The sequence below is a fragment of the Thrips palmi genome, unplaced genomic scaffold (genome assembly GCF_012932325.1).
Source record: "Thrips palmi isolate BJ-2018 unplaced genomic scaffold, TpBJ-2018v1 HiC_scaffold_16, whole genome shotgun sequence".
Taxonomy (NCBI): domain Eukaryota; kingdom Metazoa; phylum Arthropoda; class Insecta; order Thysanoptera; family Thripidae; genus Thrips; species Thrips palmi.
Window position 1 is genome coordinate 15,049,113 of NW_023144625.1, and position 21,677 is coordinate 15,070,789.

The 21,677-nt window shown below is 50.0% G+C and overlaps 4 protein-coding genes across 6 annotated transcripts in view; 1 reads left to right on the top strand and 3 right to left on the bottom strand.

The window, feature by feature from the left end:
- Positions 1-9,678, bottom strand: part of LOC117642265 (E3 ubiquitin-protein ligase mib1) — a 160,829-nt gene extending 151,151 nt beyond the window's left edge. The window contains exons 1-10 of the mRNA XM_034380259.1: positions 9,447-9,678; positions 8,952-9,093; positions 8,656-8,827; positions 8,321-8,555; positions 8,118-8,237; positions 7,881-8,035; positions 7,627-7,798; positions 7,402-7,534; positions 7,075-7,316; positions 6,690-6,887 (exon numbers count right to left, since the gene is read on the bottom strand). Of these exons, the coding sequence (XP_034236150.1) occupies positions 6,690-6,887; positions 7,075-7,316; positions 7,402-7,534; positions 7,627-7,798; positions 7,881-8,035; positions 8,118-8,237; positions 8,321-8,555; positions 8,656-8,827; positions 8,952-9,093; positions 9,447-9,542 (1,665 nt within the window). The 5' untranslated portion in view covers positions 9,543-9,678. The remainder of the gene's footprint in view (positions 1-6,689; positions 6,888-7,074; positions 7,317-7,401; positions 7,535-7,626; positions 7,799-7,880; positions 8,036-8,117; positions 8,238-8,320; positions 8,556-8,655; positions 8,828-8,951; positions 9,094-9,446) is intronic.
- Positions 9,679-10,401: 723 nt separating this feature from the next.
- Positions 10,402-15,513, bottom strand: LOC117642226 (pleckstrin homology domain-containing family F member 2). 3 transcript variants are annotated; one of them, XM_034380176.1, is made up of 10 exons: positions 15,187-15,513; positions 14,734-14,798; positions 14,512-14,649; positions 14,353-14,416; positions 14,124-14,249; positions 13,923-14,029; positions 13,667-13,835; positions 13,510-13,580; positions 13,022-13,047; positions 10,402-12,613 (listed from the first exon to the last, which is right to left on the bottom strand). In XM_034380176.1, exons 1-10 carry the CDS (start codon positions 15,200-15,202, stop codon positions 12,556-12,558), a joined length of 840 nt encoding a protein of 279 aa, XP_034236067.1. In that variant the 5' UTR covers positions 15,203-15,513; the 3' UTR covers positions 10,402-12,555. The 3 variants fall into 3 exon arrangements, with proteins under 3 accessions (XP_034236067.1, XP_034236068.1, XP_034236069.1); XM_034380177.1 differs by lacking the exon at positions 13,022-13,047 and adding an exon at positions 13,247-13,328; XM_034380178.1 differs by lacking the exon at positions 13,022-13,047 and having other exon boundaries at positions 15,187-15,485.
- Positions 15,514-15,593: 80 nt separating this feature from the next.
- LOC117642224 (cell cycle checkpoint control protein RAD9A) lies at positions 15,594-17,967 on the top strand. The gene is made up of 7 exons (XM_034380173.1): positions 15,594-15,815; positions 16,011-16,237; positions 16,332-16,490; positions 16,561-16,717; positions 16,882-17,053; positions 17,127-17,338; positions 17,418-17,967. Exons 1-7 carry the CDS (start codon positions 15,728-15,730, stop codon positions 17,864-17,866), a joined length of 1,464 nt encoding a protein of 487 aa, XP_034236064.1. The 5' UTR covers positions 15,594-15,727; the 3' UTR covers positions 17,867-17,967.
- On the bottom strand, positions 17,905-19,852 carry LOC117642225 (low-density lipoprotein receptor-like). Its single transcript, XM_034380175.1, has 9 exons — positions 19,637-19,852; positions 19,443-19,559; positions 19,244-19,363; positions 19,038-19,154; positions 18,722-18,886; positions 18,522-18,641; positions 18,327-18,449; positions 18,133-18,249; positions 17,905-18,050 (listed from the first exon to the last, which is right to left on the bottom strand). Exons 1-9 carry the CDS (start codon positions 19,719-19,721, stop codon positions 17,965-17,967), a joined length of 1,050 nt encoding a protein of 349 aa, XP_034236066.1. The 5' UTR covers positions 19,722-19,852; the 3' UTR covers positions 17,905-17,964.
- Between the last annotated feature and the right edge of the window lie 1,825 nt (positions 19,853-21,677).

Sequence of the window (21,677 nt, forward strand, 5' to 3'; positions counted from 1 at the left end):
TGCTGATGACTGGAGCGCGGCGCTGGCGCCGTTTGGTGCCGAGTGGCGGCCGGTGGCTGCAGTTCCGGCCCCGAATCCTCGGCTCCAGGCATCACATCGACGCGCCAACACACTGCCACGCACGCTCGCGCCACGCTCACCGCCACGCTCCACGCTCAGACGCCCCCATCCCGCGTAGGCCTAACGGCCCACAGCGCCACGGCGGCAGGTGCCCCTTAGGTATAGATAAGAGCCCGCAACTATTACCCCAGAGTCCCTGCCGGTCCCTGCCTATAGCGCCGCCTGGCCGTGCCTGGCCGTGCCTGGTGCACTGTGGGTGCTTCAGCGGCTTCCCTGGCTTCAGCCCCCCCCCCCCCACGCCGCAATATGGGAACGCGCTCCTGGGATCGTGCATGGGTCGCACTCCACCCACACTCAGGCTCCAGTCACGCTCCAGTGGGAGCGGTATCAACTCGAGATTTACGTGTACACTAATTTCTGGATGGTGATTTAAAAAATATACTGATTACACGGTAAAAACGGTTCCTGATTTTTTCAGGTACCCTACGGTAAAGAGGTGGGCGATCTCCAGGGAGCTCCTGGGAAAACCAGGAACCGTTTTCGCCGTGTGCGTTGATCACATAATTTCAATCATTAGGTAATCAGTGTCCGTGAAAATCTTCGGTCGGTTACCCCTTTCGCTCGGGGCGCGCTGGAGGCGCACTGGAGTGCAGCCCGAGTCGCACTGCGGCAAAGTTCCGCACCCGAATCCTTTCCTTCCTTCCACTCGGCCGCACTTGCAGAACCCGAACCGACCAGAGTACCCGCCGCACTTGTTCGTTCGGCCCCGCGTTTCCAGTCCAGAAACAAAGGACAAACTTATTCCCTGCGCACACTGCATCGCCGATCCGGACCAGCGGGTGATCCTGCGGGATGACTTTGCTCCGCCGGGGGGGGGGGGGGGGCACACTGCAGGGCACACGGGCTCGAACCAACAAAAAGCTCACTTGGAGCGGACTGCCGGCCCTGCCGCCACAGCGCCCGTCAACCCCGGCGTAGGCCGGCCCGTCGGACACGCGCGTCGGCGGCTTGCCTACGCCGCAGGGGCTCTGTCTGCGGTGGCGCGCTGCGCGCTGGAGCGGAGCAGCAAGCAGTGGACTGATTCCGAGAGTCGTCGCTGTCTCTCTCGCACTCACGGGATGTTCTTGCGGGTGCGAGAGAGACAGAGCGACGAAGGCGGCTCTCGGAATCAGTCTGCTGGTTTTAATGTCGCTCGTCGCGTCGGCGGCAATGCCGACGCCTGGCAGACAGGCGGGACGTCTCAGACGGCGTCCCGGCTGCATTCCGGAATCCAGCGTCCTCCTCGAGCTGCTGCTGCTGCCTCCCAGGCTCCGCGCCCACGCCGCGGCCGTCGGGCCGACGCAGGCCCGACAGAACAAAGGACTGGAACTGACAGTGCTGCGTCAGCGCGTCAGCGCGGGGGCCATGCGTTTGCCCGCCCCAACCCCACCCACACTCCCAAGAAAAAAAAATCGGACCGCAGATAATTTCTTTTATTTCGCTGCTGTCCGCTTTTTGTGCGGCCGGTCAAAGCGGGATCTGCATAACGACAAGGGAGGCCGCGACCTTGGCAAAAACGCGAATCGCTGGAACGTACAGTGGGGCGGCGCGGCGAGGCGGCCATCAGTGCGGGATGACGTCCAACTTGCCCCATCCGCGCTTGCAGGCGAGCAGGCTTGCACCAGGCCGGCCTCGTTCCGGCAGAGGCAGATGGCGCAGATGGCGAAGAGGGGGGGGGGGGACCACTCGCCGCAGCGGTATCAACCTTGCATTAGCATGGCCATGACACCACCTGCAGCAGCTGAGGGGGGGGGCGGGGGGCGGGGGCGGCGGGGGCGGCCAGGGAGGGGGCCGGCCCCTTTGCGCCGCCTCGGCCCCGGGCCCTCCGCCTCGGCCCTTCGGGGGGTAGTGGCCCAGTGACACCCCCACGATTTATGTGCGGCTGAGGCTGGGCAGGGCAGGCGGTACAGTTCTGAGTAAAGTAAGTTCCCCGCTCGCCAAGTCGGGCCGGGACGGCCGGGAGGGAAGACTCTGCAGCATTCTCGGATCTCGGAGCGCTCACTCGTTAACCCACCGGCCTGCCTGGGTCGCTGCCCCGCCCCCCCCCCGCCCCCGCCCCCGCCCCGCGGCTTGCCTTCTCGGCGGCACTGCAGCTGCGGCGGCGCCAGGGCGGCGCTACCCCTCGCCGTGTCTCCAGCCCAGCGCGCGGGGTATGCCCGACGCAAGGCCCTTCTTCGCTTGGCGCTTCGCTCCACCGCTATTAATCCTTCATCGTCTTGTCCAAACAAAAAGGGAGGAAAAAGGGAAAGGACGAATAAAACCGCGCAACCGGCGCGGCCAATAGGTTTGCTGAGCAAACACCGCGCCAGACTCCGCGGCGCCGCCGTCCCTCTCGCACTCACGGGGCGTCCCGAGCGGCTGAGAGAGAGACGAAACGACGAGGCACTGTTCGTCATCAGACTATGCCGCCGACCTAGACCTCCGGGCCAGTCGGCACGCAAACTACCTCGCCCTCATCCAATGAGGATCACGTTTTTCCTCATCCTGCTTTATCTTTCTCTGCTCCGAGCCGCGCCCCATCTCTCTCTCTCCCTCCTTCCCGCGCAAGGGAAGCGGCAGAACGCTTTTATTTGCAGATGGATGCGTGTGGAGGAGCACTGTGGAGGCCTGGAGGCGCGGGCATAACAAGCCCGCGAGCTGCGCAGCCCCGCCGTTTCCAAGCGGGAGGTCCCGTCGCGTCCCCCCGGACCGCCTGTCTCTCTCGCACCCGCACGGGGCGCCCCAAGAGTGTGGGAGAGAGACCCCCGCTCGGAATCAGTCCGCAGGGCGAGGCAAGGGCCGCCATTAGAACGGGCTGGGGGCGGCTGGGGGCGGCTGGGGGCGGCTGGGGGGCGAGGGGTCGGGGGCAGACCTGGGCATCCATCACCCGGGGAAGGGGAGAGGCGGCACCGGGGGGATCCTCACGCTCGTGTCGAGATTTGTGCCGAGCCAGACTGTCGCTATGAAAAACAAAATGAGAGGTACGGAGAACGGACGGCGCATCTGGCGGGTGCATGCGGCCGAGCGGGCCGAGCGGGCCGAGCGGGCGGTCGGCACTTCATCTTACTGCCCTAGAGCGGGACGTGCACTCCAGAGGCGATAAATAGCACTCTCTCTTTCTCTCTCCCCCCCCCCTCCTCTTTCTCCCTCTCACACACATGCACACATTCGTTCTCCGTTTGTGTTTTTCCCCTGCAGTAATTCGCCGCGGCCGGGCAAATATACGGACGGAGGCATATCTAATATCGACTGACTCAAAGCGGCGGGCCAGGACGCCCGGGCCGCGGGAAAGACAGGCGAGAGAGGTGGAGAAAGAGCGAGAGGCAACGGGAGAGGAAGAGAGAGAGAGAGCAAGAGAGAAAAGACGCGAGGAATTTGCGGCGCCAAAATTCACGCAGCAAGCTGTGGGGGAGGCATGTATATTGCAGCGGGCATGCGTAGGCATGGTGGTGGCGGCAGCGCGGCAGCAGCGGTGGTGGTGGTGCGAGAGACAGAGTCATGCGATCGCGGCCGCACCTTTCAGCTCACACGCCGGCTCAGAGAGAGAGAGAGAGAGAGAGAGAGAGAGAGAGAGAGAGAGAGAGAGAGAGAGAGAGAGAGAGAGAGAGAGAGAGAGAGAGAGAGAGAGAGAGAGACGGGGGAAGGAATTGAAGGGGGTGCGGGCGGGGGGTCGGTTGTGCTGCCCAACTGAGTCCGCAACGAGTGGCGAAATTGTGGCGAATTAAGCCCCGTGCCGGCCGCGGGGCGCCGCGGGGCCGCGCCATTGGAGGCTGGAGGCCCTGGGCCCCAGGCTGACTGGGCCCGACCACACTCCCCTGTTCTCCTCTCTATCTCTGTCTCTCTCCAGCGGCAGACCAAGCCTGGGCAAGCCTGGGCAAGCCGACGCAGCCCGCCGCGGGGCCGTGGCCGAGGCCGTGGCAGCGGCCGGCGTGTAAGCCGATTACCCGAGGTGTAGAGGCCCGGCACTCCGGCGCCGTGCCGGCACCACGGCGCCGAGCAGCTTCACCAGTGGGCCCCACTGGGGGCGGCGGGGCCGGCGGGGCAGGCTGGTGCCGCAGTGACCGCCTCGCCGCCTCAATCGCCGTGTCCAGGACCGGCAGCCTGACGCCCAAGGAGCGTTCCGCCGCTCTCTCCCTGTCGCTACACTGTAGCGGGGGAGCGAGGGAGACAGACGACGAAACGCTCCTTCGGGATGGGGCTGCCCGGGGCTGCCCCGGGCGGACCGAGCGACCGACCGGCGCGCTGACCGGACCGCAGGGCAGGCGGCCAAGGCGACCAAGGTGACCGCACGGTTGGTTCACCTGACGGCCTGACGCCGCCTGGTGCCCATCCGAGCCCCGGGCAAGGCAGCCAGCGCGACGACTGCGCCAAAAACGGCAAAAAAAAAAAATTCAAAAGCGCGCCAAAAATCACTTGCATGCGACAGGAGAGCCGCACCAGCAGCAAGGACACACACAAACACGCACGCACACACACATACACGTGCTCTAAGTGCCGCCACAGAGGGGTGGGCCGCCGGGACGCAGCGTAACGCAGCGGGCCCCACCCCGCCTCCGCGCCGCTCCGCGCCGCGCCCTGCCAACCCCTTAACCACTCCGCCTGTACCGATGTGAGAATTGCTTACATTAGCAAGGGCCGCACACCGCATCGTCTACATGGCTCCGGTCAGGCGGGGGGTTCCCACTCACCCACTCACTCACACACTCACAAAAGCCCCCCCCCCCCCAACTCTCACACACAGCCGCGGGGACAAAAACCACGAGGTCCATTAGGCCGGACAAATTATTTAAGTAAGGCAGCACGAAAGGAGTGGGGGGAGGCTGCAGCCCGGCTGGCTCCGGTTCCCTGCCGCCCTGACGAGCCCGTCGGCCCGTCCGGCCCGTCCGAGCGCATGGGGGCGGTCGAGGCGCGTCTTCCTCGTCCTCGCGCCCCCTGCGCAAACTGAAACTGAAAATGGGAACGGCGGAGGGGGGGGGACGCTCAACGACACGAGGCAAAGGAACGGTTCGCCAGTCGATCCATTCGGACCGCGGCAAAGCCATTCGCCGGAGCCGCGCGGAGCCCTCTCAGGCAGTGGCGGGGCTGGCGGGGCTGGCGGGGCCCTCAGCGCCAAACGTCCAAAGGCAGGGCTCGCCGAGGGCCCCGCGAAGGGCCCCGCGAAGGGCCCCGCGCGGCCGCCGCGACGCCCTAAAAACAAAAGGGCCATTCCGGAACGGGGACGCCAAGGGCGGCCAGGGGCGGCCAAGGGAGGGGGGGGGGGTACACGTCGGCCTTTGTTTGTCGGGGCCCACGGCTTTGGTGGCAAATGCCTATTGCCCCATTCCGGCCCAAGTTGTCGTATAAGATGAAACTTTGCGGCCGAAAGAGGCGGCTGGTCGGGCCGGGCCCGCGGCCGGGCCGCCAGGACTACTGGGACTACTGGCACTGCCGGCACTGCCCCGAGGAGAGGCTGGATAGGACTCATAACTGTGCGGAACGCGGCGAACGCGGCCGCGAGTGTGCACGGGGAGGGAGGGGAGGGGAGGGGGAGGGGGCCGCGCGTTCCACACACATCAAACGGCCGAAAAGGGAAAACACTCACGGTTCCATTTAGAGCAATCCCAGTTCAAAAGGAACAGGCGCGCAGAGCTGCGCGGCGCTACGCGCGGAGCGAGGGGGCGGGGGGCTAAAACTGACAATGCAAAATGTGGGGGAGATATTTTGCGGCGCGGGACGGCCGCCAGCGCTCGCAGGGATGCCAGCGCAACCGTGGTGTAGCGGCAGGGACGGCGGGGAGGATTCCGAGTGGAGATTTAGGGAGAGGCTCTCGGCCGGCTTAGAAAAAAAGAGGAGAAAGGAGGAAAGGAAGAAAGAGAGGAAAACGAGAGAAAAAGGGAAAGGACGGCTCGCCATTGGCTTTGGAAAATATCCAAAGACGATCAAACCGGCAAATTTATCCCCGGGTCGGCAGAGCGACCAGACGGCGCGTTCCCAGCCTCCCCCTGGAACATGTGATTGGGCCTCCACTGCCCGGCAGCCCGCGCCGACCGCCCGGCCAGCCCTCTTGTAGTACCCTACTGCACTTTGTTTTCTGCCCAGCTCGCCACACTCCCTGAAACTATTCCACTCGCACTGCGCCACGCTCGCTGCGCGCCACATTACAAGCAAGCAGCGACAAATGTTGCCACCGTTCCGGCGCCAAGCGCCCAACGCCAAACGCGACACAGAAAAAGTCGCGCTCCACGTGACACCGGCAGCGCGACTCCCACCACGCCCCGCCCCGCCCCTCTCCGGCCGTGCGTCGACTGCGTTCCGCGTCGGCCTCTCGCTCTCGGTCGCACGAGGCGAGGCAGCACGTCCCGATCTAATGCCCCGTAAGTCGGACGCGTAAATCAATTTGATCTCGTGAGGCCCGGCCCTGCCGCGCCCTGGTGCGCCCTGCCAAATGATGCTGGCCTTCCCCTCCCCTCCCGTGGAGGGCAGGGCACTGCGGGGCACGAGTGGGAGGGAGAGGGAGCGGGATTAGGATTAGGCATGGCGATGGACCGGGGGAAAAGGGGGAGGGGGGGAGCGGAAGGGCAGCGAGGGGACCGAGGACCCGCCAGGACCCGCCAGGACCCACGAGGACCCACCTGAAGACTGGGATGGCAGCCCAGCGCCAGCAGGTTCTTGACCACGCTCAGGTGGCCCTTGTTGACGGAGATGTGCAGGGCGGTCTGGCGCCGCTTGTTGCGTGCGTTCAGGTCGGCGCCCGCCTGCGCCAGCAGCTCCATCACCACCGGCTCGTCTCCGAAGGCGGCGTGGTGCACGGCCCGGTCGCCGTCGTTGTCCTGCCAAATTAACATTGGAGGACCGAGTTAATAACATTTTGAAATTGTACCCTGGGCTCTGATTTAAATTTGAGGCACAATTTCAATTTTAGTCCAGTTAGCAACAGATTACTACCTATCTTTTCAGACAGATATGAGTGTCTGACAGTGTTTTAGTTAGCATATTCAAGTCCACTCAAATACAAACCTCAATTTCCACATCAGCTTTGTGGAAAAGCAAAATTTTGATAACTTCAAGATGTCCGTTTTGGCTAGCTGCTTGGAGGGCTGTGTGACCCGCAAAAACTCCATTCACATCCAGGTCAGAATGTTTCAGGGTCTCCTCAACTTTCTGAACATCACCAGCTGCAGCAGCTTTCACTAGTTCTTCTGTCACATCACCAGTGCCCTGAGTTTTATAGAGTTTCTTAAGTAGCTCACTCAGACGCTCTGAAAGCAACAAAAAGTTTCATCTTCAGTAGAGTCCAATATTATGCCCCCTCCAATTACAGTTGAACTTCTTTCAATGACACACCTCCATTTGAACCATCTGCTGATGCCATTTTAGTGACAGCAATAGGGTTGTATGTCCAGGAAGTGCCACAAACTTCAACTTTCAAGTCATTGTCATGATATATTTGCTGCACTCGCCCAACTTTGCCAAGAGTCTGAAACAGTCAATTGTCATCATTAAATTGTCATAAAATCACAATCAAAATAAGAAATAATGTTAAAAATCAGTTCAGTCAGAGTTTCTCACAGGAGCCATTGCCTCAGCCCATTCCCCATGTCCTCGCTGAAGTATTTTGATGCGTTCCAAATCCTGGCAAATTTGAACTAAATCTCCAACAGCAAACTGAGATTGTTGTTCTCCAGATGCTGCAAGAACTGGAGTTGGCACTTTGGTAAGAACAGCAGGATTCAGGGTCCACCTTAAAACAGACAGCAAAACTCCCCCAAGTCAAAATCCAGAATTCAGACAAAACAGCTGTCAAGTAAATTTATTGCACCTACCTGTTGCCACTTGGATATGACACAACAACATCATGATCTTCATCAATATCTACAACAAAACCAGTGGCACCAAGGCATTCTAGCATGCCATCCATCCAGCCACCATGACCGTGTTGCAGAGACTGGACAATTTCCATATCAAGATCAACAGTAACCTGAGGAAAAATTCAGCATGTCAACCAGTGATTTTAAGATTAGAATATCTGGAATATGTCTAACATTTGAGTGAAATATTACCTGATCACCAACTTGCAAACCGTGAGGTCCAGAGCGGCCCGGGCCCTGCTCACCAAGAAGCGGAAGATGATCGCGATACACTCCTTGTCCTTTGGCATCATTTACAACTTTCAGATCAGCCTACAAAGCATAGTGAAAGATAATTTCACATGTGACAAAGGAACCGGGAAACAAATAGAATGTTTTATATTAACAATACGAACCATTCCTTCAAAGCCAACTCGGTACAAATTTTTTGCCCCATTGTCCCAAATTATGTAAGCAGCTGATCTGGGACTGGCTGCAGACCAATCCTGAATTTCATTCACTTTTCCACGCCGTCCATTTCCACCATCTTGGTCCTCCCACTGCCAATCTACACCACGCACTACTCGAGCTCCTGGGAATATTCCTCGAACAGCAACTTTTTTGCTCTTGCGCCGAGGTTCAAGAAGTACCCTACAAGGAGAAAAAAATCAATAAATATTAGTCATTTTAAAAAGATTATGTGGGATTTACCTCACAACAATTAGATAACAAGGAACACAAGTTTCAGTACCTATCACAGCCTGGTGTAGTTATGCGATAGAAACGATGGCGTAAATGATGTTTGTCTCCATGATAGCAGATTGAACATAAGTCATAGTTTCCACACTCTGCACATTTCCATCGTATGCCAAAAATAGGTTGTTGGCGACATGTGTCACACATGGTACCATCATGTTTCACACCTTAAAAAATTTAGATACATTTAGAATAAACATTTGCACCTTTAATAAAATGCAAAGGATATTAACTTTGAATAAGCAACAATCTGTAAATCATCTATGGGAGAGTAAAAGGCAAACAACTTACCTGTGGGAGCACTGTCTAAAATACGAAGATCATATGCCCCAGAGCAGCGATAATTGGCAGCAGTTCCATTGTCCCAGACAACCACCACTTCTTCGGGAGACTCAAAGTTGCGAACTGTTCCCACATGCCCTTCTCCGCCATCCTGATCGAAGGTAAACAAATACAATGAGGTTAAAAATAAAGTGGACGTGTTTGAGTGGAGAAGTACAAATTTAGATTGGAAATAAGAAAAGGGAAGAACATTCATTAAAACTTGATATGAATTGATATATTCATGAAACAGGTATGTACCAGGGGAATATCAACAGGCTGAAGAAATTTTCAATGGTAGTTTACAGATTCCTACTCATACATGCGAGCCATAACCTCGACATATTAAGGAAATTAGACGGCTCAACCGTCGTACGAATTCGAAAAGAAACACTGGAGACGGAAGACAGTTCACACACAGAAATGTCTAAAACTGTCACAAATAATTAATAGTAATTCACCAACCTGCTTTCCCCATTTCCAATCAGGCCCACGTATAACACGGGACCCCACACCTTCCATCATAAACCGGGTAGTTCTGTTCCCAGCCCCAACCTCCATACTTCCACAACTAACGCAGGCCACTCATTTAGACAAATTTTTAAAATTTTTCTTTACAATACTATTATGATGTAGTACATAACCAAAACATTGCACTTTTTTCTTTCTTCTTCTCAGTATTCATCCGGTATGAGAAATTAGGTACTGTTTGGTCTCTAGTCTCGTAGCAGGGTTGCAGAGGATCCAAGAATTCCCTCCCCTTTTCCTGCAAGTTTAAGCCTTACAACAGGCCATTCTTCCAATTTTCGTTGGATTCAAATGATCCAAGGCTACAACCATAGTGTTGTAGTAGAACGTTTCAGAGATTAAAATCCAGAGACGCGGTACATGAAAGTGGAAAAGTAGTCACCGGTCGTCCGCGCCCCCACCCCACCCCACCCCACCCCACCAGTGCTGCAAGGGGTAGCGACGGTCTCTCTAGCAAGGGGTAGGTGCAACAAACGCGTGTTACGTTCTTGGAACACTTGTAGAATTCAAAATGTGTGGGTAAGGATTACGGAAGCCATCTGATTTGGCCCAGTGATAACAAGTCTTACAGTATATAAAGATTTATTGAATCAGAGTCTTTGACAGGATTTTAAAGAAAGGATGACCAAAGCTTAAAAATGTATAAAGAGTTACAATAGAAAGAAGTAAATTTGCTATTGTATTTTTAAACATTGACACATAGGACTTATTGCAGCATCTAAAATTTAACTAATAACATATAAATAACATACCCATCAAAGCACACACCTACATCGACAAATTATGTCAAAGGAAACACTTCATAAATGTTGTAACAAAGTGAGCAAACATGGAAGAATCAGTCATTAAAACAGCCCTTACATAGTATGTACATAGAGCAAGCATTCAATCCGCACACTTAATTTAAATTCTCATTGCAGTAGCCTACAAAACTAACTACATAGTACAGTAAAAGATCCAGCAATAATAGAGGCCATGATTAGTGCTTGTATATCATTGAAAGGACACAAGCAAACTGAAATTTTCATTCATTGTACATAGGTGTTCAAGATATTTAAGGCACCAACATGAAAAAGAAATCTGTCAAAAGACACCAAACAACACAATGACTGAAAAGGGATATGAATTTTTAAGAACTGCAAATAACTTACCTACAACAACAGTAGGCTTCTGGGACACTGTGCTGTAGAAAGTGCAATTCTGTGAATAGCACATAACAATGAAACAGTCCTAGAGTTTGACCAATCACACTTGAGATGCGTTAACAATTGACAAATAGAAATTTGAATAGAAAAAACTGATAAGCGAGATTGATATGACAGATCACTGATTTTTAAAAAGAAAACAATGATTCAACTCAAAACAGAAAGCTCAAGAAAAAATTTGAGCATTCTGTATCAAGAGTAGCCTAATAATACCCTCACATGGTCCACTGTCTCATCAATTCCAAAGTTTCAATTATTTTAAATTGTACTATCCAAATATTATTTAAAACCTCAACAGTCTTTGACTACTACAGAAACAAATTAAAACAAAACCTGACCTATCCAAAACCACCACAGATAATGAACACATTTGTTCTTTGAGTATAGTGATACAGAAACAATATTTTTCTGATAAATGACAAAATGAAGAAACTTCAGGGAGTGGATTCTGCTTGAGAAATTTCTGCACCAAAGGTACGTTTGATTATGCCTGCAACCAATAGGGAGTACCTACTGTAACAATATTCTGGCCAATGCAATGAGTACACATGATAACATGCAACAGAACTATAAATGTGGCATTTAAATAAAGGAAATCCTGCAAGAAGTCTAACAAAAAATAGAGTAAGAGCAAAGAAGGCAACTGAATTTATGAGAAGCTAGAAATAAAATATTCACTGATCAAATAAAGATACAGCACTCAAGTTCCTTGATTCCTCAAAGACATTCTACACAGTGCTTGAGTGTCTCAAAAGGCTGAAAAACAGCAAAACAAACATAATACCATGTCAAAAATTGACAGACTCATTCTACTTCAGAAGAAAAATCAGTTCCACACCTCAATACTAATTATTACAAACATTATTACTATACACTGCATGGTCTTCTGAGGTGTCAATTTTTACAATGATAATTCAAAACAAAAGAAGACAAACAAGACAAGAATCAAGTAAATAAAAGGCCAAAACTGAGTTCTAGAGTAGAGTTCAGGTTAGTTCTGAAGCAAGACACCAAGGACAGCAAAGAAAACCAATGCATTTGTGCTTGTGATCAAATAGTATAGATTGTTCTCCATACCAGAATGCAATTTTTTTTTTAAAAATCTACATTCATAAAGAATGGTGTGCAAATAAATAAAAGAAAGGTCACAAAAATAGCTTTGTATTGAAATGAACTGAATGCTACACAATGGCAAATGTTATAAAAAATCAAATAAAGCAAATAAAACTAGCCTTGACCCAACTCTGTCTTTCCAAATTAAAAAGGGCGGGCTAAAAACGGTGGTATAACGTTAATGGGTTTTTCCGACACCTGACTGCAATGCAACATTTCTGATGCATAAGAACATGAAATATTTATATTTTTAATTATTTATACATACACATACAGGTGTATACTGAATACTGTGCAAACACAGAATAGATCAGATGTAAACTGTCTTCCTTACTTGTGCTTCACAATAAATAACAGAATATTAAGGCACTAATTCCGTGTGATCTTATATACAGTAGTGAATCATTAATATATTAATATTTTGTATTATACTACACATAAAATAAATGCTTTGTAGCTGTTTATGAAAAATACATAACATGCAAGAAAGTCAACTATCTGCTTTGGATAATAGTGTTGCAATAGCATGTGATTGCAACCATTGGACTCTTTTCCACACAAAATCGTTTAAAAAGCGTACTTGGATAACACTCCACAAATGAGAACAGACTCCACAGAAGGTAAGAAGTACTAATTATTCCTATCTTGGGCAAATACAAGAGTGGAAAATTAACTTTTCTGGGCATTTTTTTGGCAAAATCGCCTGGTCATTTGACATGATGATGACTTCAGCAGCATATTATATTACTTGTTGTCATCGTGTTCGGAGATGTTGTAGAACTTCGCCTGTGAACAGAGGAAAAGATGATAATTAAAATGTATTTTCTCTCTGAAACTTTTTTTTTTCTAACTACACTTAGAGCACAACAAGGCATTGAAATATTAATATTAGGAACTCAGGCACTCTTTCAAGATAGGGTTTAGGCACTGTCAAAAGGCAAACTACACCTTCTTTTTCAAAACATAGCAAAAACATGCATAGCTCAACAAAATGACCTACAAAGAACAGGCTAAGATAAATGTTCGGTGTGGCACAAAACATATTTTCAAATATTGTGATTTCTACTTTTCATAAATTTTTTTCAGACCACACAGTGAGAGCATCTAACTTCAAGTGCAATTAATTTTGAAAAAACTCTCAAAATAGATTTTTCTGTTAGAAAATTACACACCATAACATCCTACAAAACTTACATAAGCGCCTTCAAAGAGGATCCATACTAGGATGCACACACACAAAAAATAAAAACTTGGATAAGTTGGTTATATGTTTAAAGATATAAAAACTATCCCCATTGAAAGACACACCCAAACAAAGGATAGAGGGAAAAGAAGTTTCTTTGAACCAGTGTTACTTGTTAAAATGAGTTCTTTCAACATTTTCCCAATCACAACAGCAAATCGCAATCAAAAACCTACGTAACTACGTGAGAGTAGTCTGCTGTTCTCGGCTTTGAGCAGCCACTCTTTCCTCCTCCTCACTGTCCCAAGACACAAAATGCTGCAGAGCAATGAGAAAAGATTGATCGGCAAAGCAAAGGAATTTCAACTAAAGAAAGACAATTCCCAGAAATGCAGACAAAGTTTGACCAATAAAAACCTTAGCAACTCTCATTAAACATCAACAATGGGTACCATGAGGGGGCAAAGACAGAAAAGGAAATAAAAAGCACGTCCATTACCTCATCATGAGTTTCTTGTTGAGAGCGGTTTGTATCTTCATCATCATCAGAGTCATCCTCTCCAGAAGAATCTAAATGATACAGAAAATATGAAAATTAACAGAAGAAAACAACGAAAATTATTGATAAAGTTTACTTTAAGTCACAACAAACTCACCTTTGCTGAATGAATTTTCTCCACTGTTTGAGCTGAGAACTTTAGCTCGAGTCAGACTATCATAGCAAGTAAGGCACACACGCAATGGTTTTGAAGACTGGTGGGGCAAGAGGTAGCGCTTATTTGAGCATGGACTGCAGACAACAGCACCACACTTCCGACAATGGTGCTGAAGAGGTAAAACATAATGACATTGATAACAAATCAATTCTAAATACTGTAAACATTGAATGTCAAATTGATACCAGTAACTCACCCTTCTATTCAGAACAGTAAACTGACACTTCTTGCAGTGCATGCAGATGGAAGCTTCAGAGTCTGGAACCCAAACGGCTGCATGCTCCTCTACAGCTTTCTTGCCACCTGATAAAACAGATAATAATGATAATATTATTATTTAAAACTATTCAATTCCAAGTAACAAATAACCACAAGAAATGACAGATTGATTAATTACTCTTTCGTAAAAGATCTTCAATGCACTTATTAATGTGAGCCATCCATTCTTGCTTTTCTGTGTTGGTGGCAGCATAGACCGCAAATGACTTTGTTGCAGTGCGGATCACCCATCCATTCCTGAAGTCTGTGGAATGAAACATGAACATTATAATAATGTGAAGAGGAATGATTGAAGTTAAAAGTGGTCCACATACAAAACTGGTTGTAAGATGATGACATATACTTACGTCCATCATCTTCCAGAGATTCTAGTTTCACAGCTTCCAAGGGTATTATGTGCTGCTTGTTATACTGTAAATTATGGTTAAAATATAGAATTAATCATGAAATATGTTAAGGTCTCATTCATAAAAAAAAATTCACACAAATATTTTGTGTTTGATCACCTTTTTTCTATTCATGAGAATATTTCCATACACAAGGATGTCATTGAAGAGGAAAAACTGACGAGCCTTGGCTCTCTTGCGGCACATTTTGGTGAGAACACCCTCCCCTACAAGGACTCGGCCAGGCACAGCTAATGGCTGAGCAGAAGATAAGGAATCAAAGGCATGGTTAGTGACCACACAAGACTAAAGTCACCCTGTAAAATTGAAAATTTCACACACCTGTCCGGAGCTGCCGAAGCAGCTCTCCACCAATTGAATTCGCCTGGCATTGGCCTCACTATTTACTGCAAAAGAAAGGAAAGTCATCTTTTACAAACAGCAAGGACTTGACAGGAGAAGTGCAAGGAGCACTAACAAAGGAGTGATAGGGATATGTCTTGTCTAGAGAGAGACTAGAGAAAGGCCTCCTATGCCAAACAGATGTCATGTCATTGTTAATTTAATCACTTATAACAAAACCAAATACAAAAGAAAGGCATTTATTATCAAGGGCATCTCAGACTCAACACAGGTTAACCAAGTATTTGGTAAGCAAGTGCTATTGTTAAGGAAAACAGAAAACATTATTTCAACTGACAAGATTTAACTAGCTCAGAGTTGACATTACACCAAAGAACTAGAATCAATGTTGAACTAGAAAGTGGGAAATGGAAAAGAGAAAACGTTACTCACCAAGTCTATCCACCATGTTAGAGGATGTAAAAGTCACAGGGAATGAGTCATATTTAGCCTTTGAAAAAGAGAAATATAACTGCTGGACCCGACAGTAACTCTAAATGTCACTGCAAGGCCAGTAAAACAATCCGCTTGGAAATGAAATATCCGTACACAGAAACAGTCACAAGGAAAGTTTCGCCGTCAGAAAAAAAGTGTTCTAGTGAGTAAGACGTACAAACGGTACTGGTCAGATTTTTGACAGCAGGAAATGTACAGTCACGGAACATACAGAAATTAAAAGATGTTTGCACCGAATTCACATTAACAGGCTTGTTCTTATTTACTTTGACGAAGTTTAAACGCCTTTGGATACAATCATCACCCCTATTCATAGAAATTTTGTACTAACAGGGTCTTCAGGAAAATACCCTTTGTAAACAAACAAAAGCGTAACGATGCACGAAAAGGGAGGGTTTTCTGCAAATTCAACCCTGGAATGATGGAATAGTCGCCAGAAGTATTCATTCCTTCATACTGTTATTTCGCCAAACCAAAAATGCCGAGAAGAAAAAGCAAAGACAAGGACATGATTCAGCCGTCAGATACGAACATGGTTTGTGTTGTTCCTAAACAGAACGTGGAAAGTAAGTGTTCCTAACCTGCCATGTGTAGGCCGATCATCAAATGAAGTAAATGTTAACTTAAATAAAATAATAATTTACCTCTAACTGTCACTTTGCTGTATTGTATATTTTCGCTTGAGTTTCCCTTTCTCGCTTTCATTCATTATGTTTTGTTGCCATCAGGGATTCATTTAACTGTTATATTCTTTGTTTCAGTTCTTGGAAGAGCGTTACATGCCCTTGCCCGCATTGGAGATGAGCTCTATTTAGAACCCATGAATGGAGGACTTACATTTCGAACGGTGCATTCAAACCACTCAGTGTATGCTGAGGTTCATTTTACTAATCAGTTCTTTTCATATTACAATTGCCCTGTGCAAATCAGAAATCAAACTGATGTTGATGACGACACTGATGCTTTGAAATGCAGAATTAACATGAAGGTCCAATCTGAAATTTTATCAAGAAATCCGTTTCTGAAAGTTAGACATGACATAAGTTCATATTTTAATCTCTCTTTTTGTCATTCAATTTTAGGCCTATTTGTCAGCATTTCGTTCCCTACCTTGTGTTCGGAAACAAGTAGAAACCTGCCTACTACAAATAGAGCCCACATGGCTTATGATCAAATTCCGCTGTCACCATGGTCTTATTCGAACTTACAGATTACCTGTTATTGAAACTGAAACATTGCAGGTTTGTGTTTCAAATTGCTGCTCTTCTAGAATTGCCACTGTATAATTACTGCCTTAAATATCAATTCCAGGCACTGTATACTGTCGATGAAGTACCAAATCATTTAGTGATAGGTGCAGATGTATTTGCAACAGCAGTGAAGAACTTCCAGTTATCAGAGAGAGACATCACATTGGCTGTGGAAGAGCGTACAGCTGTGTTGAGAAATTATGTTCCTGGAGGCTCTGGTATGAACAAAATTGAAACCTCTTTTACTTTTTTTAATACTACTTTAGATAGATAGATTGATAGATTTATTCACAGCATTTTTTTTGTTACAAAGTGTAGTTAACAGCTGATGCTAACAGCAGAAATTTATTTTGTTACATGCTTTTAACATTTTTTTTTACAGATCCTGGTGGTGTAATAAGGTCTGAGCTGAAATTAGATTCTGGTGAATTCATCTCATTCACTGTTAGACAGCAAACCTCCATCACATTTTGCTTGAAGGCTTTCCGCGCTGTACTTTTCTTTTCGGAGCCATCAAACTTACCTTTAGCAATCAAATTTTCTTCTCCTGGAAAGTAAGTAGATGAAAACATGTATTTTCTCTTAGTGAGTCCTCTACAATTTTTTTCTATGTCTTTCATTTTCTAGCCCTGTTGTGATAATTTGTGACTCATCAACTGTTGAGCTGCGCTTTGTTCTATCAAGTTTGGCACCAGAAGATTGTGATACAAGTCGCTCAGATTCTCAACAGTTACTCACTCCGATAAGATCACTCGAGGGTCGGGAACAACAGATGCAACTAAAGAAAACTACTCGCAGCAAACCACCTTCCACCCTTGATGAGGCGTGGGAAGGATTTGGTAACTGTCACTATTTTCCCCTTTGTTTTCTCTTCTATTCTTCATTGGTACTACTTCATACTATGTTTCATGTTTGCAGACTCACGGTCAGCTACATCCAACAGAGCTAATCCTAAGACAACATCAAAGTCTAGTGTGGAGTCATCCATTCGACCCATCAGAAATGATAATCAGTCAAAAGAACGTCTCATTGCAGCAACTAGCCAACAGAGTACAACGTCTACAACATCAAGTGTCCGTGCAGTTGTTGGAACTACAACAACTTCCACTTTATCCAGGCAAAACCAATCAATCAATACATCTGAGTCTTTCAGAACAGAGGATGATGCTGACCGGAACAATCTGGTTATTCCTGAATCTGATAATGAAGAAGAAGAAGATGAAGACGATGAAGAGCTTGTCCCTGCATCGCCACCACCACCTAAAAAGGCTCGCCTGCTTTTCCAGCGATGCTATGAACCTACTCTACACACAGAAGATTTTGAAGGTGGTATAGTATATGTTCCGGATTCAGATGAGGAGGACTAAGTTTATTGTAATCATGTACATAAGACATTAACAAAATGTACAAAACTGTGTATTTTATTTATTTTTTTAATAAAATAAAGGCTTAACATTTTTATGGCTTATGGTGTGCATTGCGTGCCTTGCGGGACGCACTTGCCCGTCTTCCCTGATTTTGGCTTGCAGAAGGTTGTGTAGGGTTGACAGTCTGAAACAAATTTAGTTGATTTTGAACAATGGGCCCGAGCACTGTTTGCAGATTGGAAGTGGTAGAAGTGCACCGATATTACCTTCCTCACTGCAGCTTTTTTCATCATATCCATTTCCACAGTCATCTTTTCCATCACACCAGCGCTTGGCCAAAACACATCGTCCATTGCCGCAGAATCGTGTCAGTGGTTTACAATCTAAGATTTTGAAATCAAATCAATTATTGTCCACAGTAGTCAAATAATTCGTGGAGGTTTTCAGGCTTCATCCTCACCTTCCGGCGTGCAGTTCTCCTCGTCTGAGTTGTTGTCGCAGTTCTTGTTGCCGTCGCAGCGGTCCTGGCTCCACGTGCAGCGCATGCTGTCGCCACCACAGTGGAAGGCGCCACCGCGGCAGTCTGAGACAGCAGTACGTTTTCAGGAGATTTGACAACGAAGGTGTTGCCCAGCCTTGTGTCACGCTGACTCACCACTCTTGGCGCAGTTCGCCTCGTCGGCCCCGTTGCGGCAGTCCTTCCAGTGGTTGCACCTCTTGTCCATCGCGACGCAGCCGCCATCCCCGCAGCTGAACTGGCCCTTGGGGCAGGTGGCTGAATTCGGGCAAACGAGACAGTGGTGTCAATGGGGCTCTTTTGCCGACAATGGCCTCTCCATTAAGTCAGAGTCTCACTCGTGGTCGCGGTCGCGGCTCCTGGCTTGGCGCCCTTGGTCTTGGCGGCGGCGGCCCCGCAGCTCTTCTCGTCGGCGCCGTTGCCGCAGTGGTCCGTGCCGTCGCACTTCTTCTCGATCTTGACGCAGCGCCCGTTGCCGCAGGGGAACGTGTAGGACTGGCACTCTACGCAGACAGGGCGAGAGTCCCTTACGCCGATGGCATCGTGGGGGAAGTCCCATCAGACTGATTTGGAGAGTCGCTCTGTCCCTCTCGCACCTTTACGGGGCGCCCCACGAGTGCGAGAGAGACAGAGCGAAGCCACCCGAAAGCCTACCTTCCGGCTTGCACTGCGTCTCGTCGTTTCCGTTTCCGCAGTCGTCCTTGCCGTCGCACTTCCGGTTCTTGCGGACGCACTTGCCGTTGCCGCAGTAGAAGGCGCCGAGGCCACATTCTGAAACGAAGCAAATGACACATTTTATTGAAAAAGAGCGAAAGGGGGTTGGATTCGGTATTTGAACCACCGCACCGACGAGGCTTTACCATTCGGTTTGCAGTCTTTTTCGTCGGCGCCGTTGCCGCAGTCGTCGACGCCTTCGCAGCGGTGGATCAGCTTCCTCACGCATTTTCCATTGCCGCAGCTGAAGGTGCCGGTTTTGCAGTCTGGAGGAACGCAATGTGAAAAGGTTCTCTCAGAATTATTTCTATTTAAAGTATAACTAAGCGGACAACGAGCGCTAACCTTCCGGCTTGCAGTCCATCTCATCCTTCTTGTTCTTGCAGTCGGTCCAGAAGTCGCACTTCTTCTCCATGGGGATGCATCCTCCGTCGCCACAGTCGAACGTTCCGGCCGGGCAGGCTGAATCAAACATCCGTTTTGTTTTGATCGTTTCCTTCACACTCTGCTCGGACGCAGAACTGGCAGCTGCCACTCACCGATCTTCCCCGCCTGCTCGGACAGCTGCACGGTGGACAGCACGACCAGAGCGGCGCCCAGGGCGATCCTGGAGTACCCCGTCATCGTCGTGGTCTCGGTGCTTCGTTTGACGCGCTCCCTGTGGTTGGCCGTGAGCGCTGCGCGTCCCGCCGGTCCAAACTCGACTGGCGAGGTTGGAGGGATTGGAGCCGCACGATGCTTGGCGGAGCTAGATTCGCGTCGACCCTGGCCTGCCTTGGCCGACGGAGCGCGTCTTCAAAACAAGCTGGCGGGTCATCAGTCATCGGCGAGGTCGAGAGGTCGGCCAGCCGTGTGAGGCAGAAGAGCGCTCTGTCTCTCTCGCACTGTCGCGCAGAGCTCCTTGGGCGCGACAGAGAGAGCGCGACGAAGTGACCCTTCGGAGTCGCTCGCCCTGTCGGCCCGACTTCTCGGTAGAACGCAGCAGTTTGCCGGCGCATCCCTTTAACTAACTGGCGCGATGCCATTTCCGCGAATTCGATAAAGATTAAGATTAGTGGTAACGGAAATGCGCAAGCTCTTGTTCGCGCTGCGCGGTGCGCGCGGCTCGGGCTGTCGGTCGGAGAGCGCCGTGGAGGTAGGCCGCCCATCCAGCAGCGCCGCGGCGATACCCCGTGCCGCCGCGCCGCGCAGCCGGCAGATGGCGCTGCGGGCCTTCCCCGCGGTAAGCGTGCGGAGAGAGAGAGAGACGGGGACGCGGTGTGGGAGTGAGCGAGGTGACGCGAGTGCCGAGGGCCTCATTGACACCGGGAAACCCAATCCGCCTCGGAGATTTGCCTCGCATGATTCGGATCTGCAATCACCTCACTTCCGGACGGCACGCGCGCTGCGCGTCGCGCGATGCTCGTTGCGCCGCGTCGAGTGTAGAGAAACTCAGAGACGCGTCTCCGGTATTCCCGCGTCTCTCCCAGTCTTCCCTGGGGAACCGCGCGAGCGCATGTGTGACTGTGTGTCTGTAATCGCCAAGCCCGGGCCGTACCGGTGTAGTGGCCGATGGCTGAGCTGGCCGCGCGGCTTGACCTTCTTGCTGCTCTTGCTGGCCGGCAGAAGCTGGGGGCAGCAACACATTGACGCTCTGTCCCTCGCACGCGTGGGGCGCTCCGTGTGAGCACGAGAGAGACAGTGACGAAAACGACTCTCGAAACCATCCGGCCGCGAGGCTCAGAGGGAAATCCGCTTACGTCGCGCGCGAGGCCGTGCAGGCCGTGCAGCTCACCAAGGCCCAGGTCCCCGCCGGTCGCTGCAACTCCTGTTGCTGGCCGTGCAGGGCGTTTGGGTTCTCGCGGCGACCCCGTTCGGCGTTCTGTTCGGCACTGCCATTGGCGGCTGTCGTATCGACGTCTCGCTCTGGACCAATGGGGAGGCGGAAGGGCCGCGGAGGGCCTCCGCGCCGCTTTTCCTCTTGCATCCGCTCGGCCCGGCTCAGGTTATGTATCTGCATCAGCAGGCCAAGCCACTGTAGGTACGCGCCAGCGCCGCGCCTACGTGCCTGGCCTGTGGTTTCGAAACTTTCTTCCAGTCGGGGGTCGGAAAGAAGCGAATTGTCGTAACACACGTGTGCCGTCATTCCTGCCAGTCATTGCAATTTTTATTTTCTTCTGGAAATCCTAATATTTGTTTCATTGGTTGTCAGCTTCTCTCTTCAATTCTTACAACACCAAACACAGGACAGCCCGAGGCCTTGAGGGATACGCGTCGTCCTCGCGGGGAGGAACAGTTGGTACTGCGCTCCGCATAACATCGCCCGGGGCGAGTAAATATGCCGTGGATGTGTCATTAGCGTGTCGCCAGGTCCCTGGCAGGCAGGCAGCTCGAGGCGGGAAGGACCTCATCGGCACTCCATCATTACCAACCCTTCATAACGCGTATTGGGTAAACACGACGCCAGGTTAATCACCGGGTTTCACGAACACACTCACAATCATCTCCGGGGTAGTCATGCTCTGAGAAGACCGTGTCACCTCGCAGACTCGCGGAAGCATGCTTTTTACACTCCTTGAAGGTGCGAACATGCCTGCCTAA

Bases quoted from the DNA above. Each gene is read 5' to 3' on its own strand.
- LOC117642224 (XM_034380173.1), top strand. From the start codon at position 15,728: ATGCCGAGAAGAAAAAGCAAAGACAAGGACATGATTCAGCCGTCAGAT. The intron at 16,238-16,331 runs GTCCAATCTGAA...ATTCAATTTTAG, and splicing joins AATGCAGAATTAACATGAAG to GCCTATTTGTCAGCATTTCG. The intron at 16,718-16,881 runs GTATGAACAAAA...TTTTTTTTACAG, and splicing joins TTATGTTCCTGGAGGCTCTG to ATCCTGGTGGTGTAATAAGG.
- LOC117642225 (XM_034380175.1), bottom strand. From the start codon at position 19,721: ATGACGGGGTACTCCAGGATCGCCCTGGGCGCCGCTCTGGTCGTGCTG. The intron at 19,560-19,636 runs GTGAGTGGCAGC...TGTTTGATTCAG, and splicing joins CGAGCAGGCGGGGAAGATCG to CCTGCCCGGCCGGAACGTTC. The intron at 18,051-18,132 runs GTAATATCGGTG...AATTTGTTTCAG, and splicing joins AAAAAGCTGCAGTGAGGAAG to ACTGTCAACCCTACACAACC.
- LOC117642226 (XM_034380176.1), bottom strand. The intron at 14,417-14,511 runs GTGATCAAACAC...CATAATTTACAG, and splicing joins TTCTCATGAATAGAAAAAAG to TATAACAAGCAGCACATAAT. The intron at 13,048-13,509 runs GTAATGGACGTG...TGTGCATCCTAG, and splicing joins AACAAGAAACTCATGATGAG to TATGGATCCTCTTTGAAGGC.